Genomic DNA, 19,176 nt, shown 5'->3' on the forward strand with positions numbered 1-19,176 from the left:
AAAGAGGATGAATTATACTTTGTTTCAAGTTTAGAATTACACACAATATAACAAGGGTATGTGGGGTGCAGAGTAGTTCAGTCTTAATGTGAAAAGTTCTAGTTTTCAAATAGTTATATTTCGTTCGTTTTCTAGTGAGTCGCAAACGATGCACGTTGCCCTCCTCATTTATGGAAAATTTAACTATTGTGTTTATAAAAATACCATTTTTCAAGAAATCTACTTTCTAAAAGGAAGCCCTAACTGTATGAGACGTAGCATTAACATCTGCAATGTTACTTTTTATTGTACTGATAAAGATGCTGGCGACCCACTTGATAGAAGGCTATGAATGTCGTCATGACATGAATCATGAATATCACAATATATCCATAATGCTATTAGTGGCTACAAGTAGCTGTTGCTATATTCTACTATTTTTATCATATTGTTAGCCATTCTAAGCAGTACAAACAATTCGTAAAACATATGAACTTATATTTACTATATTATGGAATTCTATCTGCAATCTATTAGATAAACTTCGAATCATGCGGCGCGGAAGCAGAAGCAGTGTGTGGTCTGAATTCTACTGTGAGCTGCCCTGATGGTGCGTGCGAGGGCGAGTTGACGTGCTGCTCCACTGCTGCCTGCGGACCTGTCTGCCTCGACCCCGCTAAGATGAGGCTGCAGACCGACCGGGTCGATGACACGCCTACTAGTAAGTCTGTCTATATCTAATTTACCAGTACGCTTCTAATTCTGTGGCATCGAAACAGCAACAGCGTATGGTTTGAATTTGACGCTGAAATACTCAGAAAGTGCGTGCGAGGGTTTTGAAATATTCTCCATTTGTTCTATTTACGTATATGACTCTCATCTTGCTAACATGCAGCTGTGTATGTATATGTTGAATATGATCTTATAACTATTTGACCAATATACACACTATCTACTACTGATTCTGGGGGGAAAGGGATTGTTAGCAATGGAGTTTGACAGCCCCATTGTTAGCAATTTGCCCTATTGGGTCGACCTCCACGTGGTTCCCCCTGGAAACCATCGTGAACAATTCTTGTTGAATTCGTCACGATGGGCTAACTGAGCTGTTTTCGTCTTCACCTATTATTCTTCACTGGTGCCCCGCCGGTGTAAACCGTTAGCGCGGGTGGGGTTACCATTCCATTATCACCTATTAAAAAAAACTACTGATTCTATATTATACTGGTTATTAATATATTAAAATAAAGATAGCAAAATGCAGTAAAACTAATGAGGGTCTGAGTCATAAACTAATTATATTATTAGGAAACACTGTGCCTAGCAGAAGGATGTTCTATATTGTTATGATGATGAATCTAAACCAGTCATAATTTACAAATAACTGAACTTTATCTTATTACAGTGTGCGAATACCTCCGAGATTTCGACGAAAAGATGGAAGGCACCGTGGACGGTATGAAGCTAGCCTTGCCGGCGCCTACATGTACTGCGGACGGCTCGTACAAGGCCCAGCAGTGCGCCGGCGGACGCTGCTGGTGTGTCGATTCCTTTGGCACAGAGATACCAGGCACCAGCACTACTAATGCATCCTCTATCGACTGTGAAAAGTAAGTGGTTCTTAAGTAATAAAAAGTAGGTAGTCTTACTGACGCCCTTTTATATTGATGTTAGACTTAGCCAATCCAGAAATGTATTATACATCGTATTGATGCCTCGACTCCTTCAACTCGGCATGTACATCAAATTCTAGCAGAAACATGATTCGATGTACAACTCATGAACTGAAACGAGTCATGAGTTAGCTAAATCTAATTCACTGTTTGTCCCTATCATGCCTACATACAAAACAACTTTTTTATGTAAGATACATGAAAGATTGATGACTTCGAGATGGAAAATTAAAGTAATATATAGAAGGGAAGATCCAAGATGTTATGTTACACGTAAGATAATATGATCTAAGTTACTTCTATATCTAGAACCACTTATTTATGAGCTTAAGGTACGATCCAGCACTTTCAAGGTAGTGCACCTGTTAACGATTATCATGGATGGTGCAGCCTCTATAACAGCCCCGCTATATCCGCAGGGTGCGGTCAGAGCTGCAGTGTCTAGAGCTGACGTGTCGCATGGGGTGCGACTATGGGTTCGAGCTGGGCGCGGGCGGCTGTCCGCAGTGCCGCTGCCGCGACGCGTGCGCGGCCGTCTCTTGCCCCGCTGGCCGCGTCTGCACTGTCGTCGACGTCGCCTGCGACGCTGACTACTGCCCGCCTGTGCCTGCCTGTTAGTACCATCTATCAATATATTATTTTATATTAATACCTTTTACCAGAGAGGGATTTAGAAAAATCATCTACACGAGTACCTCTACCCCACATATGTTTCTGCCATCGAGAAGATGTGCAGTGAATTTACAAAGTATACAAGAGAGGTATTAATAGCATCAAAGTAAACCTTCTAGTGTCTTGTGTAGTTTTGTGCTACGTATTAGGGCGTTTCACGATGTCTCTGGAAGGGGTGGGGGGTGGGTGAATCGAAATTAAAAGAGTATACCTTACGTAATAGAGAAGCTTACTGCTCATTTATTCCAACAGAGGTGTTATTATATTCTGCGTCACAATGTATTCTGTTATGACCATAGCATTGTTCATCTCTACCGACAACGATTACCATTTTCCATCAAGTAGACTAACAATTCGCTTTCTTTAATCCATATTGCATAAAAAAAATGTTCTACTTTAGTTACTATGAAATTTAAGTTAGTTAGATGCCCTGATAGATAAAATTGGCAGTAAGCTATTAACCCGTGGAGCGGGCGGCTCTAGGCTAGCTCGCTACACCCACTGCGTTACCGATTTTTGAAATTACCAAATTTTAATTATAGGTTATGGATAAATGGGTTTCTTATCTACATAAATGAATGACTAACATAAATTTAATAAAAACGTCACTGTGAATTCGAGTTATGCAACAAACGCTGTTGTATTAGCGCGCGGTACCACAATTTTGTTCCGTACAGTGTATGATGCATAAACGCTCGAGGGGTTAAGAGAGGTTGATTAACACGCGTCTGGTTGTATGCGCAGGCCTGCCGCGTCGCCGCGGGCAGTGTCCGTACCTGGTGCCGGACGCGGCGGCGGCGGGCGCGTGCGAGTTCTCGTGCCGGTCGGACGCGGAGTGCGCGGCGGGCGCGCGCTGCTGCGCCACCGGCTGCGGCACCGCCTGCACCGCGCCGCTGCACCACACCGCCTGCCAGCAGGCCAGGTACCTACTCTAGCGGCGACCTCATTCGGACTCGTTGACCGACAGTATTACCCTCGCCTCTACTAGCAGCGTGATCGTTTGCTAGCAGGCCGACTACCAGCTGCAACTACGTTTAGTACGCGTCTAGTTTAGACAATGCGACTAACGACATGAACGCATAACAGGACAAGTAGCTGGGGGGGAAAGGTATTGTTAGTAATGGAGTTTGACAGCCCCATTGCCAGCGATATACCCTATTAGGTCGACCTCCACTTAGTTCCCCCTGGAAACCATCGTGAAAAATTCTTATTGAATTCGTCACGATGGGCTAACTGACCTGCTTTATCCTCACCTATCATCTCTCACTGATACCCCGCTAGTGTATACCGATAACGCGGGTGGGGTTACCATTCCATTATTACCCATTAAAAAAAAACAGGATAAGTACCCTAGGGACCTCACTGACTACCAGCCGGCAAGACGTAACTGTCTTTACTGTTGATCGTTAATCACCAGGAAGAAGATTATGACCTCCTTCACTAATGTTTTTTTTTTTTTTTATATACGACATAGAATGGCACACAAGCTGACGACCTACCTGATCCAAAGTGGTAACCGTCGCCTATAGACATGAGCACTGCCATGGACATAACAGAGTATACTGTTTCGCCCACGATACTCCCCATGCGTTGCCATTCCAGAGGACTCAGGTGTTATTCCTCTCTAATTCCCTGTAAATTCACGCCATATCCCACCCTTCAGACCGAAACACAGCCATGCAAACACAACTACTTCACGGTAGAAACACGAATAGGACAGAGGTACCCAAGCAATCGACTTTTGTACAAAGTCGATTACTAGCGAAGTAGGTATAACCACATTAAATAGTGACATATCTGGTTGCCACTAGGCTACAAATAACAATATTCACTATCGTCACCAGCGGATCAGATATACCACCTTTATCAACGACAAGTCCATGTATCAGCAAATTAGGTGTAACGCATTAATTAGTCAATTATAACTACCTACATTAATGAGACACAAAAAATCAGCAATCAGGTATGACCCACTAATGTATTGACTGGCCACCTCTACTAGCCACATTTTTTTTATACAACTTAGAATGGCAAACAAGCTGACGGTCCACCTGATGGAAAGTGATAACCGTCGCCTATAGACATGAGCATATGAAACACAGCCATGCAAACACAACTGCTTCACGGTTGAAACACGAATGGGACAGAGGTACCCAAGCAATCGACTTTTGTACAAAGTCTCCCTCTCTCACATGACGTGACCGACTACCAAACCAGATATGACCGCTTCTACTTATGAAAAAACTGAACTCAAACAGTTCTACTGGGAATATATCTACCTAGCAGGATGACCATGTCGGCTATAAATGGTATGCAAAAAATTTACAAAATATTTTTAAAACATTCCAGAGCTCTGACGTTACACATATCGGCAGAGAAAGGCAGTCCGCCAGCTCACACATGGGTACCGAACTGTGACGATGAGGGCGCCTACACCAACGTCCAGTGTCGGGACTCGAACCATACCTGCTGGTGTGTTGATACTGCTGGTAATGAGGTAACTAACACATTTTACAATTTCTCATTTTACCTAACTTTTATTTATTTATATTAATAATTTCAAATGATTAAGTTCTCTATACTTTAATGAGAAGGACGAAAGTTTGTATGTTTCATATGTTTATATAAAACAGTCCGCGTTCTAAATTGAAATACTAATAATTTCAATTTAGAATATATTCAACTTTCTATGTATGAAAGGCTCACTTTTTTGTCGGATTGAAATATACTTCTAGATTTTTAAATGCAGAGTAGATCTAAAAATTCAAAATTAATTCGAAACTTTCGATTTTACCAACATCGAAAATTTGACACCATTTTCAAATTGAATAAAAAGGAACTTATTATTTTTCATAATTTATAGATTCCTGGTACCAGGACAATGGAGGGCCAGCCAAACTGCGAGGCTCCAGCTCAGTGCCCTGACCCTGGGTGTAATGAAGATGTCATTTGCCCTCATGGTCCAGCATTAGATGAAAACGGCTGTCCAATTTGCGAATGCAGGGATCTATGTGCTGAGGCTAAATGCAGACCTGATGAAACTTGCGAGCTAGTGCCTTTAGAGTGTGAGGTATGTAAGCTCTTTAGTATTAAATCTTGAAAATACATAACTGACCTTGGACGTGTAGAGAAGATATAATATATCGCCTCATCTTTCAAAACCTTCACAATACCAACATTTATAATCATGAAATGAAGATGGCGATGGTCAATACAATATAAACCTATAAAGGTTGGAGGAAACACGTTGTTGTTAATTGTCCAAAGATATAGGTCATCGGTGTGTATGTCTTCTTATGATCACAGCAGATTTTCTTATAGAAAATATTCGATCGAAGATAAATAAATTAATTGAATTGACAGTCCGCGTTAACTGCTTACGCTGATTTCATGGTATTCATGGTATTCATGCGACCGAAAATACATTAAATATGACATTAGTCTCAATCTTACATACTAACAAACGAGGTCCAGGTAAACAAAACACATCATCCGAACCGTATGCTTATAAACTTCGTTATATAAAATACCGTTCCCCTCGATGTAGGACGAAAACTGCCACCCACTGGTGCGGTGTCGACCGACACCCACGTGTCCAGACGGCGCCCAACCGCTAGTTCCTCCCGGGGAGACAACTCCACTGGCATGCGGGCCGACCACGGCCGCGTGCCCATCCACGCACGCCTGCACGTACGCTCCACACGACTCCAGGCCTTCCGTCTGCTGCCCCAAGCCACGTCAGTTACAATTTATTACTTTTCCTAAAAATAGAACCAGTTAGGAATAAGAGTCAGAATCATTTTTATTCACGTAAACTTAGTTATAAGCGTTTTCGAGCCATTTTTTTTTATATTTCTACCACTTATTCGGAATGCAATTTTGGCTGAAAGAGCAAAGAATAAGCAAGAAACTTAACTTTAGCCCTCAAAATAATAGTTAAGGGTGATTTTCAACAAGTGCGATTTCTGTCCAATTAAAGTGAACTTTCTCGGTTCAAAGTTGTTATTTTGATAATATTGGCTTTTTTGGACTCGAAATTGAAAGACTTTACCAAACTTGGCCAAGAATCGCACCTGTTGAAAATCATCCTTAAATAAATATCTATGACATATAAATATAGAAATGGTACAAATAAATATGAATTTCTAGTACTATTCCAACAAAGTGCCATCAATCTACTGCATTATAAGTTCTTCTAATGGTCTTCCTCTACTGCTCCAGCTGTAAGGTGCCCCACAATTTCTCAACTGCACATCATTGAGCTGTGCCATCTTCAAGAATGACAATGCATGCCCGTGCATTTGGTAATCTCTTTGGTTCTGTTCATGTCTATAGACAATGATTGCCTATTGCCCGTTCCTATTTGCATAAAAAACTTTTTTTTTTAAATAATCTGTCAGCTCTTTGCCTTGGTAGGGACTAAAATACCTTTTCATAACAATTATATTCTCTGAATAGACACGGTGTGTTTCGAGGCCAAAGATGAGGGTACTTGCGAGGGAACCGAACGACTGAACACAACTCGATGGTACTTCAACCATAAGCACAACCGCTGCGAACGGTTCCGCTACTACGGCTGCTCGGGCAACCATAACAACTTCAAGAGTAAAGATGAGTGTAACACCGCTTGTCCTGGTAAGTAAGAATTAACTAATACGACTCGCATGCCACCTACTGTAAATTGCTCCTACATCAGAAGATTCAAAATTTGATTTCTATCGAACTAAACAATACGCTCTTTAAAATACGAATACAAACATGTTTTATACATTGCTGTTGATATGTCATATTTTCGGATTTTGCTATTTTATATATAGGTGGAGATGACATGATAACTATAAATTATAGTAACCAAGTGTAAATATAAATTATGTTAGTATACACATAGGGCATCTTAATGGGCTCCATCCATTTATAAAATAGCAAAAATCAGAAAATACTGCATATCACTTTCATCCATTCAAGTGTTCAATTGTTAAGGCCTCGTGTACAGTATTGTATATCTGAAGTATTATAATTTAATTTCATTTTATGAGATTATTTGCTGTAATATACATTTATTTGCTGTGACATGAAATTCGAGTCACCTCCCGTTGCGTTTTGCTGTTAAAGCTCTGGGTTTTTTTATTGTTTTTCCCCCATTGGCATATTTAAGATTATAAAGAGAGACTGGCATCCCTTAAAAAGAGGCGTAAGAACTCTCAGACATGTTTTTACGAAGAAGCAAAGCTTCGTAAAAACATGTCTGGGGTGGGCAACGGAAGATTCTGGGTTGAGCACGACCTACCTGGCCACTCTCTAAATACGTCTATGTTTTCCACTCGTATTTCTTTGGAAAAATGTTTTATGTATATCATTGGGAAAATATTTACTGTTTAAAATAAAAAAAATATATATTTCACCATGTATGTATAAATATATTAATATAATAAGTTTTTAGATTATGTAAATATTAAAAAATTTGGTGCATTATATGGTTACATATTGACAAATTAAAACATAAATTAAATTCTTGAAATAATTTATAGTTCTTAAGAATTTTCTAACCTTCTGCTTAGATCACTTATCTTTTAATATAGAAATCTCATAAAAATTATTCTAAATCATTATTAAAACCTACAAACATCACGCCTGTCCATATTAACAGAGTCCGACGTACAATGTTAAGTCTATATTTATAATACAATGGAGTATATAATTGTGAGAATATATTATATTAGGTTTCCTAATATAATTGTATCTTATTTAAAAATCAGTTATTGTGAAAAAAAAGTAAACAATACTGAATGATACTATGAATGTAAAAGTGAGTTTGTTTATTACCAACTACCTACTATGAAAGTTGGTATACACGTTCTAAATGGTACAGAAGCGATTAAACTATTTATTATCCCGGTCAGTGAATATAACCCGGTCACGAGGACGAAGTCGCGGATAAAAGCTAGTGTATCATATATCCAACTTTGTTCCTTATTAAAAATGTCGAATAATCTTAAATTGTACCTAATATTACACCGTTACACATTCCTCCGTGTGGTCCTGGCATAGAATGGGCCACCCCTTTCATCCCCGTGGATGTCGATAAAGACAACTAACGAAACTTAATTGTCGAAGGATGGGCACGAAGGATGGGCAGCAATGTCCTTCTTCATCACCAAAGCCTAATTGCAATTGCCAATCCACCTGCCAAGTGTGGCAACTACTGGCAAACCCTCCAATAGAACAGAACTATGTTTAGCAGTGGACATTTAACGATTAATATGGTATAGTAACATTACACATCCAACTTTGTTAATACGGACAGGCGATCAGAAACTAAGAGGCGATTACTCAACCACGTAACTCTTTGCTTTTAAAACAGTGGAAGGGGCTCCCACCAAACTGTCCATAAAGAAGACTTCACCATCTTCAAACCTTAAAGGAGAAGGCATGTCCTCTTCATCTATTTTCCGTGTTGGTGTATAATGGGATTAACTGTGTATTAACTTATTAACCATACTTAACTAGTACTAAACTACTTCACAATATAAGAGTTTATGCACACGACAATTTATTATGCTCGTCCCAATCAGTTATGGATATTTATTTAATTATTCCTTGTTTATTTAATTATTCAACTGTAGTGAAGAAATGTTTGATATAAAAACAGACATATATATATATATATATATATATATATATATATATATATATATATATATATATATATATATATATATATATATATATATATATATATATATATATATATATATATATATATTCTCTATATGCTATATTTTAGACTATAATCATAGATAATATGTTATTTTTCTCCCTTATTCATAAAAACACCAGACCTTTTATAATCCTATTTTAGCTATTGGACTGTTCTGTCTATTTCTTTTACACTAAATTCCTAATTTGAAAGAAAGTGGCAAAAGAGTGTAATAGTCGCAATAGGCTTTTTTTTTATGAGTGAAAATGGTATGGTAACCCCGCCTGCGCTAACGGGATACGCTGGCGGAGCGTCAGTGAAGGATGATAGATGAGAATGAAAACAGGCCAGTTAGCCCATCATGATGAATTTATCAGGAATTAACCATGATAGTTTCCAGGGAGAACCGCGAGGAGATCGACCTGGTTGGGTATATTGCTAGCAATGGGATTCTCAGTCTCCATTACTAACAATCCCTTTCCCCCCGTTGAAATAGGCTTGTAGAAGGTTTTAGTTTTTATGAATAATAAGATGATATAATTATAGACATAATTAGGGCTTATGGATGTCTGAGGGTGATTTTCTGCACAACTAGCTCCAATTATACCAGTTTCCTTATAGTCATAAATAATAAATACTTTATTTATTTATTTTGTATTTTTTTTATTATATTTTTGTATATCCGAAAGCATTTGCGTGTTGTATAAGATTTTAAACATGAACATTACATCAGAGAATACGTAATATTGTTGTATGTGAATAACATACATATCATATTATATATAGAAGAAGCATGATTCGAGTCAATGCACATTCTACTTTTAAAATGCATTACATTTTGTAACGTATATGTGTATATAACATGTACATATTCCTATTCAAAGCTTCAAGTATGCAAACTCACGTACGTGGCATTTAAAATTGCCTTGTGCATAAAACTTAACGGCTTAAAATTATTGTAATTAAACGTTCTTAACTGTGTTTATCTAACCTCCATTATGAAAATGTAACATGTCGTCGGCGCTTCCTTTCTGTATCTCTTTTTCTTCCGGTGATGGCTCCTTTTACTTCTAATAAGGAATAAATTTATGAATACTTGATATTGCTTTATTTTTCTTCTATTTAATAATGCACCGCCTACGTATTTCTGTTTGCCCAATGGTTGGCTGGTAGAGAACACCGTCCGGTGTTAAGTTCGATAAATGAACATAGAATTTTACTGTGCATTAAACTTTAAATAAATAAATAAGGTGAAATTATTCTATTATTTTGTTATTATTTATGTCTCGTTATGCCGTGTTGATGCTGAGCATCCACCATTAATTTGTCTACCAAAACTATATATCTACGTCCACAGAATTACATTTTGTTTTCAATAAACTTTAAAAACAAGAAGGTTCTCAGTTCAGTTGTTTTTTTTTTTTATTTTTGTTATCTCACAACTGTGTCAATTATAAACCGATTTGGGGTTTTTTATATGAAAGTATATACTTATCGATTGATCTCATAGAAATTTTATTAAAATCGATTCAGTGGTTTAGTTTTTATATCAAAATAACTGGTTTTGCCATTATTGTAGAACGCAAAGAATGCGATGTGTATTACAAAGCATACAGATTTAGTAGAAATGCGATTAGGGACAATGTTTTTTATACAAAGGTATCATATTTTTTTTATATCAGTTATTTATAAAAATAAAAGAAGCAAAGGTCGAATGCAATATTTGGATTCTTTTTTTTATATATATTTGTTTATTTGTATTAGAAAAAGCATACCAGGTATGATTATCATTATTATTTTTTAATGGGAAACAAGCCACCTGTTGGAATGTGGTAACAGTCGCCTATAGACATGGGCAACGCCATGGACATAACAGAGTATACTGAATATATAATTTTAACTATATAAATGACAGTAATAACATAATACATAGAAAAATAAATTATAATTTTATAATTTCAGAAATTTTTCTTATTTTAGATATAAATTATTTAGGATTTTTTTTTTAATTTTCTTTACTTGTACAGTACTGAGCCCTTGTGAGAGACTACGCGAGAAGAATGAAGCAAAAGCGAAGAAATATGGCCAGGTGTCGTTCATACCTAAATGTGATGCCTCCGGCCTCTGGGAACCGGTGCAATGTATGCTGGATATTGGTAAGTTTATCAAAACGATATTTTCATTCTTGGTAGAGAATAATATTAAAATTTATGAAGTCTCGATTATTAGCTATTGTACTAATAGTATATATAAATATTCTTTTTTTTTATACAACCTAGAATGGCAAACAAGCTGACGACCCATCTGATGTAAAGTGGTCGCTTATGTCGCTTACATGAGCAGTACCATGGACATAACAGAGTTTACTGTTTCGCCCATGATACCCCCCATGCGTTGCCACTCCTGAGGACTCAGATGTTATTCCTCTGTACCCTGTAAATTCACGCCATACCCCACCCTTCAAACTGAAACATAGCCATGCAAATACAACTGCTTTACCGTTGAAATACGAATGGGACACAGGTACCTAAACGACTATTGTAAATCAAAATCTGAATTTCTAAAATATTATAGCTCGAGTCGTTTTAAGAACCCTTATTTTTGACCAGACGTATGCTGGTGCGTGAGCGCTCACGGCGAGTCACTGAAGGGTTCTATGGTGCGTGGTGCCAAGCCCACATGCAATTTTAGACAAGCGAGAAAGTGGGTGCAACGCGACCCGATCTACCAACGAGCTAGAGCTGCAGAGGGTAAGTATCGTTTTTTTTTTAGTTAGAATAATTTTATTACAAATTTTCACCATTTTCAAGGGTACTAGACAAGTAAACGCATCATTGGTAGATACGTTTTCCTTAGAGCACCCCTGATGTGATAGAACAAAATGCATTGGATGTCATTGCCTCGTTTTGATTTATGCATGAAATAATAATAACATGTCTATCAATAGATTCGTAATATATTTAATATTATAACAAATTCAAAATATTCCGTCTTAATAAACATGTTTTCATTAAAGAAACTTAATTCCATCACCAACAAAATTAGCACACTGAAATCGGCTTTCCATTTAGAATCTATGTTGGTATAAACTGTTAAATCAATATTCATACAAAGAGAACAGAGGAAATAATTAAAATAATTACAAAAAATAAACTCACACTTGCTCAAGTTAAATATTAATAAAACATTTGTTTCAGTGCTAGAAGAATTGATTATGCAAATGACCACATATCGAGAAGACGACTTCGACGACGAAGAAGAAGAAGACCTTAGTGACATAGAAGGTCAAATGCAAGAAGACGAATCCAAAGACAACAATGACAATAACGGTGAAGACGAAAATAGTGCAACAGTGCTATCCGAGGTTGTCGAACCAAGGACAGATGTTGCGAGGACAGTTGACAAGCCTCTAGAAGTTTCTGAGGAGAAAATCGTATTCAAGACTAAATGTCAAATGATGCAAGAAGAAAGTGAAAATGGTAAGGCTCGTTGTATAGTTACTTATGTAATATCGCTTTTTGGCCATAAATGAAACATATTTAAAATGATTGCTCTATATATCTTAAGACTCTTAAGAGATAATCTCTCAACCAAAATTGGATCTCTTCATTTGTCAACTTTCCCTCGGTCTCTCTTAGCTATTTGAGTTTAATCATTCATTAACATCTTGTTTATTTATCGATATATTATTGTTTATTTATGATATTGTTCCGTCATCGTAGTTTTGCTTCTCTTGTACTCGTGCTTCGTACTTTGTTTCTCTAGCCTCCCTTTACAACATTCTAAGGATAATAAAGAAAGGAAGAACAAGACGCATTCAGCTAATTAATTAGTATGGAAGGCTTTCAACTTTTTGATGTTTTTTAATCCTTTTCTTGTTTCCTTGGAATAAATCTTCAGTTTTACTGGTCCTACCTCCTTAAAAGCAAGCTAAATATTTCGATTTTACACTGCGTACTTATTTAAGTCTATTTCACTAATATTTGATGGTATTCGATCTTTTCAGGAGCTGAGGGTCCTCCCCCTAGATGTCTATCAGACGGGTCGTTCTCCCCGCGGCAGTGCTCTCGCGGCCGCTGCTGGTGCGTGGACGCGGCTGGCCAGCGACGGCCACATGCCACCATAGTGCCAGAGATACCAGCTCCAGATCCTTGTGGTGAGTTGCTTGTATTCTAAGTGCTAATATCATAAAAGCGAGAAACTTAGATATAAGGAAACCAAAAAATGTTAGATTTCATTCTTGTCAATCAATATATCCCAGCAAAATAATTAAAACAAGGTTACAACAACGAGTTTGTAAAGAAATTGTTATTTTTAAAGTTCTTGATACACTTTTTTTCAGCATGGATGTAGCATTTAATCAGCCCAGAATAATTCTCTTAACCTATTTTATTTAAAAAAAAAAAAAAAGCAACTAAACTAGTCTATTCCTGGAGGTACAACTGTTCAAAGTTGTCAACTCGGTCGGTCAAGGGCGCTAGCAATACTTATATTAAAATATATTGAATGTAAACTTCTTTTTACAGCAACCAGTTTTGAAATATCACATAAAATATTTATGTAATATTATATACTAATATTTTATTCAGCTGTTTATTTGTAGCTTATGTATTGATTAGTATTGATGTAGTTCGTACAACATTCGTGCATTTTAGCTGCCCGCTAATGGCATGCTTTCTTTATTGGGTTGACTAGAAGAGATCTCTTTCAGAGATAAGGCCACCCTTGCTCACAATATTTATAAATATATTATTTATGTAATTTACAAGCTCATATGAAATGCTATCTTTACAAACTTCTGTAGTCTTTATCATGATAGAATTTAGATGTGCGTGCAATAGCGACATCTGTTTGAAACTATATCTGTGCTCATCTCCTATATTAATTTCTAACAGAACTAACTCAAGTAGACTCGGCTATCCTGGAGCTAGAACTGCTGAACGTGGAGAGCTTGGTAGCAGAGCGCGCTCGTAATACGCTGGCGGCTCGACTAGCGGCGCTGGGCGCGCGTGTGCCCGTAGGGTTGCTACGTGACAAGACTGCGACACGACTGCGGGCCGTGCTCGCTGGACCTAGGGCTGTCGACATCGTCTATCATGTTGAGAACCTGGTAAGTCTTGAATTTTAAAAATTAAAAGTTTGCTAGAACTCTGAATATCTTTACCTGCTTTTCATCAGATTTAGATATAGTGCAGCATATATCTTATAGTTTCCTATTTGATTATGCACAAACATTTAAAAAATACTAATATACACTCGTATTCTACAACAGAGTGTAGAAATAAGTTCTCTCATTCCCTCATTCGCCCAAGAAAACTGACAAATTTAAGACTGGGGGTTTGTTAATAATTTTGAAACTGGTTGAAACAAATTCAATTCAAATCATTTTTCCTGTCATATGTGTTAATCTCGTACAGATATTATAGATGGACTATCGATACCATACTCATTATAGTCCCATTACTGAACATTCATGTTCGGAAATATTCAAGATCGGTCTAGGTAGTGAATTGTGTTGTTCTTGATAAAAAAACAAACAAATACCATTTATTTTTAATGTCCGTGCATAATCAAATTGGAAATTATAAGAAACAACGAAAATTCATAAAATGTATTCGAAGAATCCTAGAATCAATTTCGATAGAAATTGAACTGAAAAAAAAATTTTAGGAAATTACCTCATAAACTTTTATAAACCCTTCTTGTCATTCGCCTGTACAGTTATCTATTATTTTAAAATAATAATATCTTATAGTAATTGCTTTACTGAATTTATGAAATATAAGTAAACGAAATTAATAATAAAGATCTAAACCATTTATGTACGCTAAAATATTAATATAAAATGTTGAATTAGTCTTTGCTTTCGGTGCCAAGTAATACGATTTTTTAAGTAAGGGGGTAATGTCACGCCTATACTCTATATCGGTTCTGGTACTAAGTAAGTTCTATGTGATGCAGGTGAAGCAGGAGAAGCTGTCGGGCGAGCGCGGCGCGCTGGGCGCCGACATGGTCCGAAGCGAATACCGATTGGCCGCGCCACCGCCACCCGCCCTGCAGCAGCGCGAGATACTCACCGAGTCCACTGTAAGTTGCCTACATTGTAATGAGTGCATTGCAATCACACCAGTCACCTGATCTTCCACTTCGGATAACCTGAGTTGTGAGGACCTTGACAGCTAACATCTAGGAGCGTAATCCAGAACATCCAGATTCGAGATAATTTAGAAAACTTCTTGAATTGGTTTAACTACAAGTCGATCGGAACCTCATTACGCAACGAAATGTGCCCTGTGCCACTTCTCACAGATATCATCTACAATATAATATCTATATGAATGGGTATAAAACCCTTAAATCTTAGGAGAGATTTTGCCTAACTCTGCGTTTTCTATTGCTTATACAATGGATTGTGCTGTGAGGAATTGTTCAATATGATGCCCACGGACTTTTTCTACCATCGATCAGTGCGCCAACAATAGAGAGTTCACCCCCATATCTTAAAGTCTAAATGGTCGCATACAGCACGGTTTCAGAGATGTTTCCTACCACGAACGCTCAGGTTAAAGAACGAGCTTCCTGTCGAATTTTTCCCAAGAGACTACAGCATGGGGTTCTTCGAAAAAGAATAAAGAGGATTTTTCTGGGTCTCTGATATTATAAGCGTTCATGGGCTATGGTAACCGCTTACCATTAGCTGAACCATATGCTTGTTTGTCAGTTGTATAAAAAAATGTGCCACAGCGTAAGAAACTACCAGTAATTTAAGGCTTTTAGGACGTCTCGCACAACTACATCCCAATTCAGATCCCAATGCTTTCTCGTATGCCAAATTTTATTTAAATTTGTTCATCTATTTAAGCACGATTGAGTACAAATTTTTACATTTATAATAGCTATTTCAATAAGTAATTATGTAATAAGTATAAACAAATAAAAATAAATAAATAAGTATAAATATTTTTAATCAATTATTATTAATTCCCTTTTTTCAGGTATCAGCAACAACGTCCTATCACACAGCACTAATAGTATTAGCTGCCACATCAGCCTTCATCATCAGCGTCCTGTGCGTTCTGGTGATGTTGTACCGCGCTCGACTCCAAAGAGAGCCTCACAAAGCCGAGCGGTTCCTCCCCGCAGCGCCACCCGTGTATGTACTCTCGGCTGATGAGAAGGCGGAACTGGCGAGGGTGTTACACGCCCCTCCTCCGCCGCTCCCCACTAGCAACGATGATACCCACACGAGAGTGTAACTCAAGTACTACCGCCCCTACGTTACTTGAACCATTCGTTTTCACCACAGAGTAACAGAGGATCCATAAACAGAGAATAAACTTCAGAGAGCGCTGGATCTGGACAGTGGTATTTATTACATACAGATGTGAATAATGTGACATCATTTTGTTAATAATATTATTAACAAAATGTTAATATTATTAATAAAAAAGTTAATAGTTATATTATTTTAATAATAATCAGGATCATGGTAAATATAATATACAACATAGTGCAGAAATAAGTTCTGTCATTCCCCCATCCACCTGAAAAATCCGAAAAATTTAAGACCGGGGGGCTTGTTAACAATTAAGATTATCGATTTTCAGATTCAACTCGAATAATTATACCAGCCACCTACAATAATCTCATACAGATCCATTACTAAACCACATGGCCAGAACATTTTCGAAATCGGCCTAGGTACGGGGTATTGTAGACATGTACGGAAAATTAAAAGCATTTTCTATATAATTGCATACATTTTATAAGACATTTTTTTTAAAGCATCCAGAAGCTTACACTCTGTTACGGGATCTGCTGTGTTCTCACTTCCAAAGTAAACTTAGTACAGGTAAGAGAAATTAGGGTCCAAATATCGGCTAGAGTTGAAGTAACGTAGTTACGCCCTACAGAGGCTGGCGGCCATTTTAGTTGTACACAGAAGTAGACCGGAGTTCTTTTTGTGATTTTCATGAGACTCTTCGTACTGAGTATGTGGAATTGGCCGTCAATAGAGGTGGAGGGGTCAAATTATTAACGGATAACGGTAACGATCGCTAAGTAATAGAAGATAAAATATGTTGCAATCTACCTAAAGAAATGGCTCAATTGCATTATTCAAACTTGATGGGTACCAATAATATAAAGCATTAATTATGCTGAATAAAGTAATAAAATTAAATAAATTTTAACTACTAGGTACTATTGTTTATGCGTTTTCGACTATAGATATCAAAATTGAGGATACTGTATTTAATTTAAAATACTCCTTACAGTGTCTGTATCTGCACAATACATAACTAATATCCGGAGATACAGACGAAAAATTTCCCTTTAAAGTTTTAAAAAATGTAATGGGCCCCATTATAAGTGTAAAAATGGCGCGAAAACTGGGTTCTACTGTTAATTGACTAAAAATATATAGAATGAATCTATTTCATACATACATACATACATATCTGTCACGCCTGTCTCCCATTAGGGTAGGCAGTATCTATTTCAATTTTGACATAAATATCAATTGCGTCGTCTTAGCAATCGTCACCGTTTTACACCGTTCATTCAATCGTTCAATGGCAAGTCGACGCAGAGCGCGCGTCGTCTTGTCATTGAATGAATTTAACTTGTTAAGTTTTATATCACTTACGTACTATAAGCAGGCGTAGTGGCGTGTGTTATTGTGAAACGCGCGCCTTTACGCTCTTAGTTCCTCTCGTTGAGTCTCAATCTTTGCACATTTGAATGAGAATATATTGTAATTAATTAAAATTAATATACATATATTACGTCGCATATCCAGTCAATAATACCAAGTAAGTAAAAACTCCTAAAATAAAATTACACATGATATTGCTCGCTAAATTACGTCTCTAAATATGAAATCAAACACGAATTAACTAGAAAAAGACCTAAGTCTTCGGTGTTAAATTTTAATTTTTAATGCAGACGATAAAATGTAATTTTAATATAAATATTAAAAATATAATCACTTATTACGGTCATTTATAATCATTGGGCAAAACGATGAATTTTTCACAAAACCTTTTGACTGTAAATCTAGTATATAAATACTTTGTTCAGTCAATAATAGTATTGACTGAACAAACCCGATAATATGCACATATACGCCGGTTCTGAATGTTCTTGAATCTTCTTCCTCAAACAGTAAGAGTTATACGGTACACGATCTATTTGATTATGATAGATCACTTTGAATATTCTCCAGTTTCTACAACCTTCCAATATCCGACTATTGATTGCCAAAAATAATCGTCAAAAACGACTTTCTTATTACAAAATAAATACATTAATTAGTTGAACTAATATTGTCCTGCGAAGAACGTGACTCGACGTAGAACTAATCTAGTCTTACCCATTCATGACGAATGTCTTCATTAATCATCTGCGCTGTTCCATTGCTGTGTCTTATTTGTAAATAAATAATTTATGTTCATTATATTGTCGTTTGGAATATAATATTTTTCATAAATCATTAAATAAACTCTCATTGTTACGTATAGGTGTAACAAAATGTACCTAACTTCCCAGTTTTACTATTTTGAGATGATATGAGATAGTTAATATTTAAAAAGTTTTAGTATGTATATTTTACTTTAAATAAATAAATACATAATTTTATACATATATTTGTTTTATTAAGTTATTGTTTAAATAGCTGTCACAGTAGAAACCAAACTAAAATAGGTGATTATAAATGAGGTTATTATAATTGATTTTCCATTGCAACTGCGAACTTTTACCCGAATGCGTACTACTACTACGAATGGCCACTGTAATGCAAGTTCCGTACAAGGTCACGAACCTATTGTGGATCGTAGGTCAAAGCTCAGGGCCAAGGAAATGTGTATTTGGGTGTATAAATTTCATGGTTAAATCATTATATAACTGCCTACTTATTGAACTTCTCGGTCAGGGTTATTGAGCCAAACATAATTATATATCTAAAGAAGTTATGATGTCAAAGTACCTAAATATTTTTTAAGGAATGAAAATAAATGATAACCCTTCCTGCTCCATTGGTATACGCTGGCAAGTACGAGTGAATGATGAGAGAACAAATACACTAGGAACTAATCACGGTAGTTTTCAGGAGAGACCGGGAGGAGGCGGACTTAGACTATAAATCAAAATATT

General features: G+C 36.7%; 1 protein-coding gene across 5 annotated transcripts in view; it reads left to right on the forward strand.

Moving 5' to 3' along the window:
• The window catches only part of LOC113519872 (neurogenic locus notch homolog protein 3), a 96,200-nt gene extending 77,536 nt beyond the window's left edge, over positions 1-18,664 (forward strand). For 2 of the 5 annotated variants that reach the window (XM_052900720.1, XM_052900717.1), the window contains exons 10-25: positions 517-700; positions 1,385-1,589; positions 2,072-2,265; positions 3,069-3,246; positions 4,674-4,821; positions 5,188-5,394; positions 5,872-6,061; positions 6,783-6,959; positions 8,686-8,751; positions 11,049-11,177; positions 11,631-11,771; positions 12,219-12,500; positions 13,028-13,177; positions 13,917-14,131; positions 14,983-15,108; positions 16,017-18,664. In XM_052900720.1, coding sequence (XP_052756680.1) covers positions 517-700; positions 1,385-1,589; positions 2,072-2,265; positions 3,069-3,246; positions 4,674-4,821; positions 5,188-5,394; positions 5,872-6,061; positions 6,783-6,959; positions 8,686-8,751; positions 11,049-11,177; positions 11,631-11,771; positions 12,219-12,500; positions 13,028-13,177; positions 13,917-14,131; positions 14,983-15,108; positions 16,017-16,277 — 2,853 coding nt within the window. In that variant the 3' untranslated portion in view covers positions 16,278-18,664. The remainder of the gene's footprint in view (positions 1-516; positions 701-1,384; positions 1,590-2,071; positions 2,266-3,068; positions 3,247-4,673; positions 4,822-5,187; positions 5,395-5,871; positions 6,062-6,782; positions 6,960-8,685; positions 8,752-11,048; positions 11,178-11,630; positions 11,772-12,218; positions 12,501-13,027; positions 13,178-13,916; positions 14,132-14,982; positions 15,109-16,016) is intronic. The other 3 variants (XM_052900718.1, XM_052900719.1, XM_052900721.1) reach the window with 3 other exon arrangements.
• Positions 18,665-19,176: the final 512 nt, after the last annotated feature.

The sequence above is a fragment of the Galleria mellonella genome, unplaced genomic scaffold (assembly GCF_026898425.1).
Source record: "Galleria mellonella isolate WM207_F2 unplaced genomic scaffold, CSIRO_AGI_GalMel_v1 utg65, whole genome shotgun sequence".
NCBI classification, from domain to species: domain Eukaryota; kingdom Metazoa; phylum Arthropoda; class Insecta; order Lepidoptera; family Pyralidae; genus Galleria; species Galleria mellonella.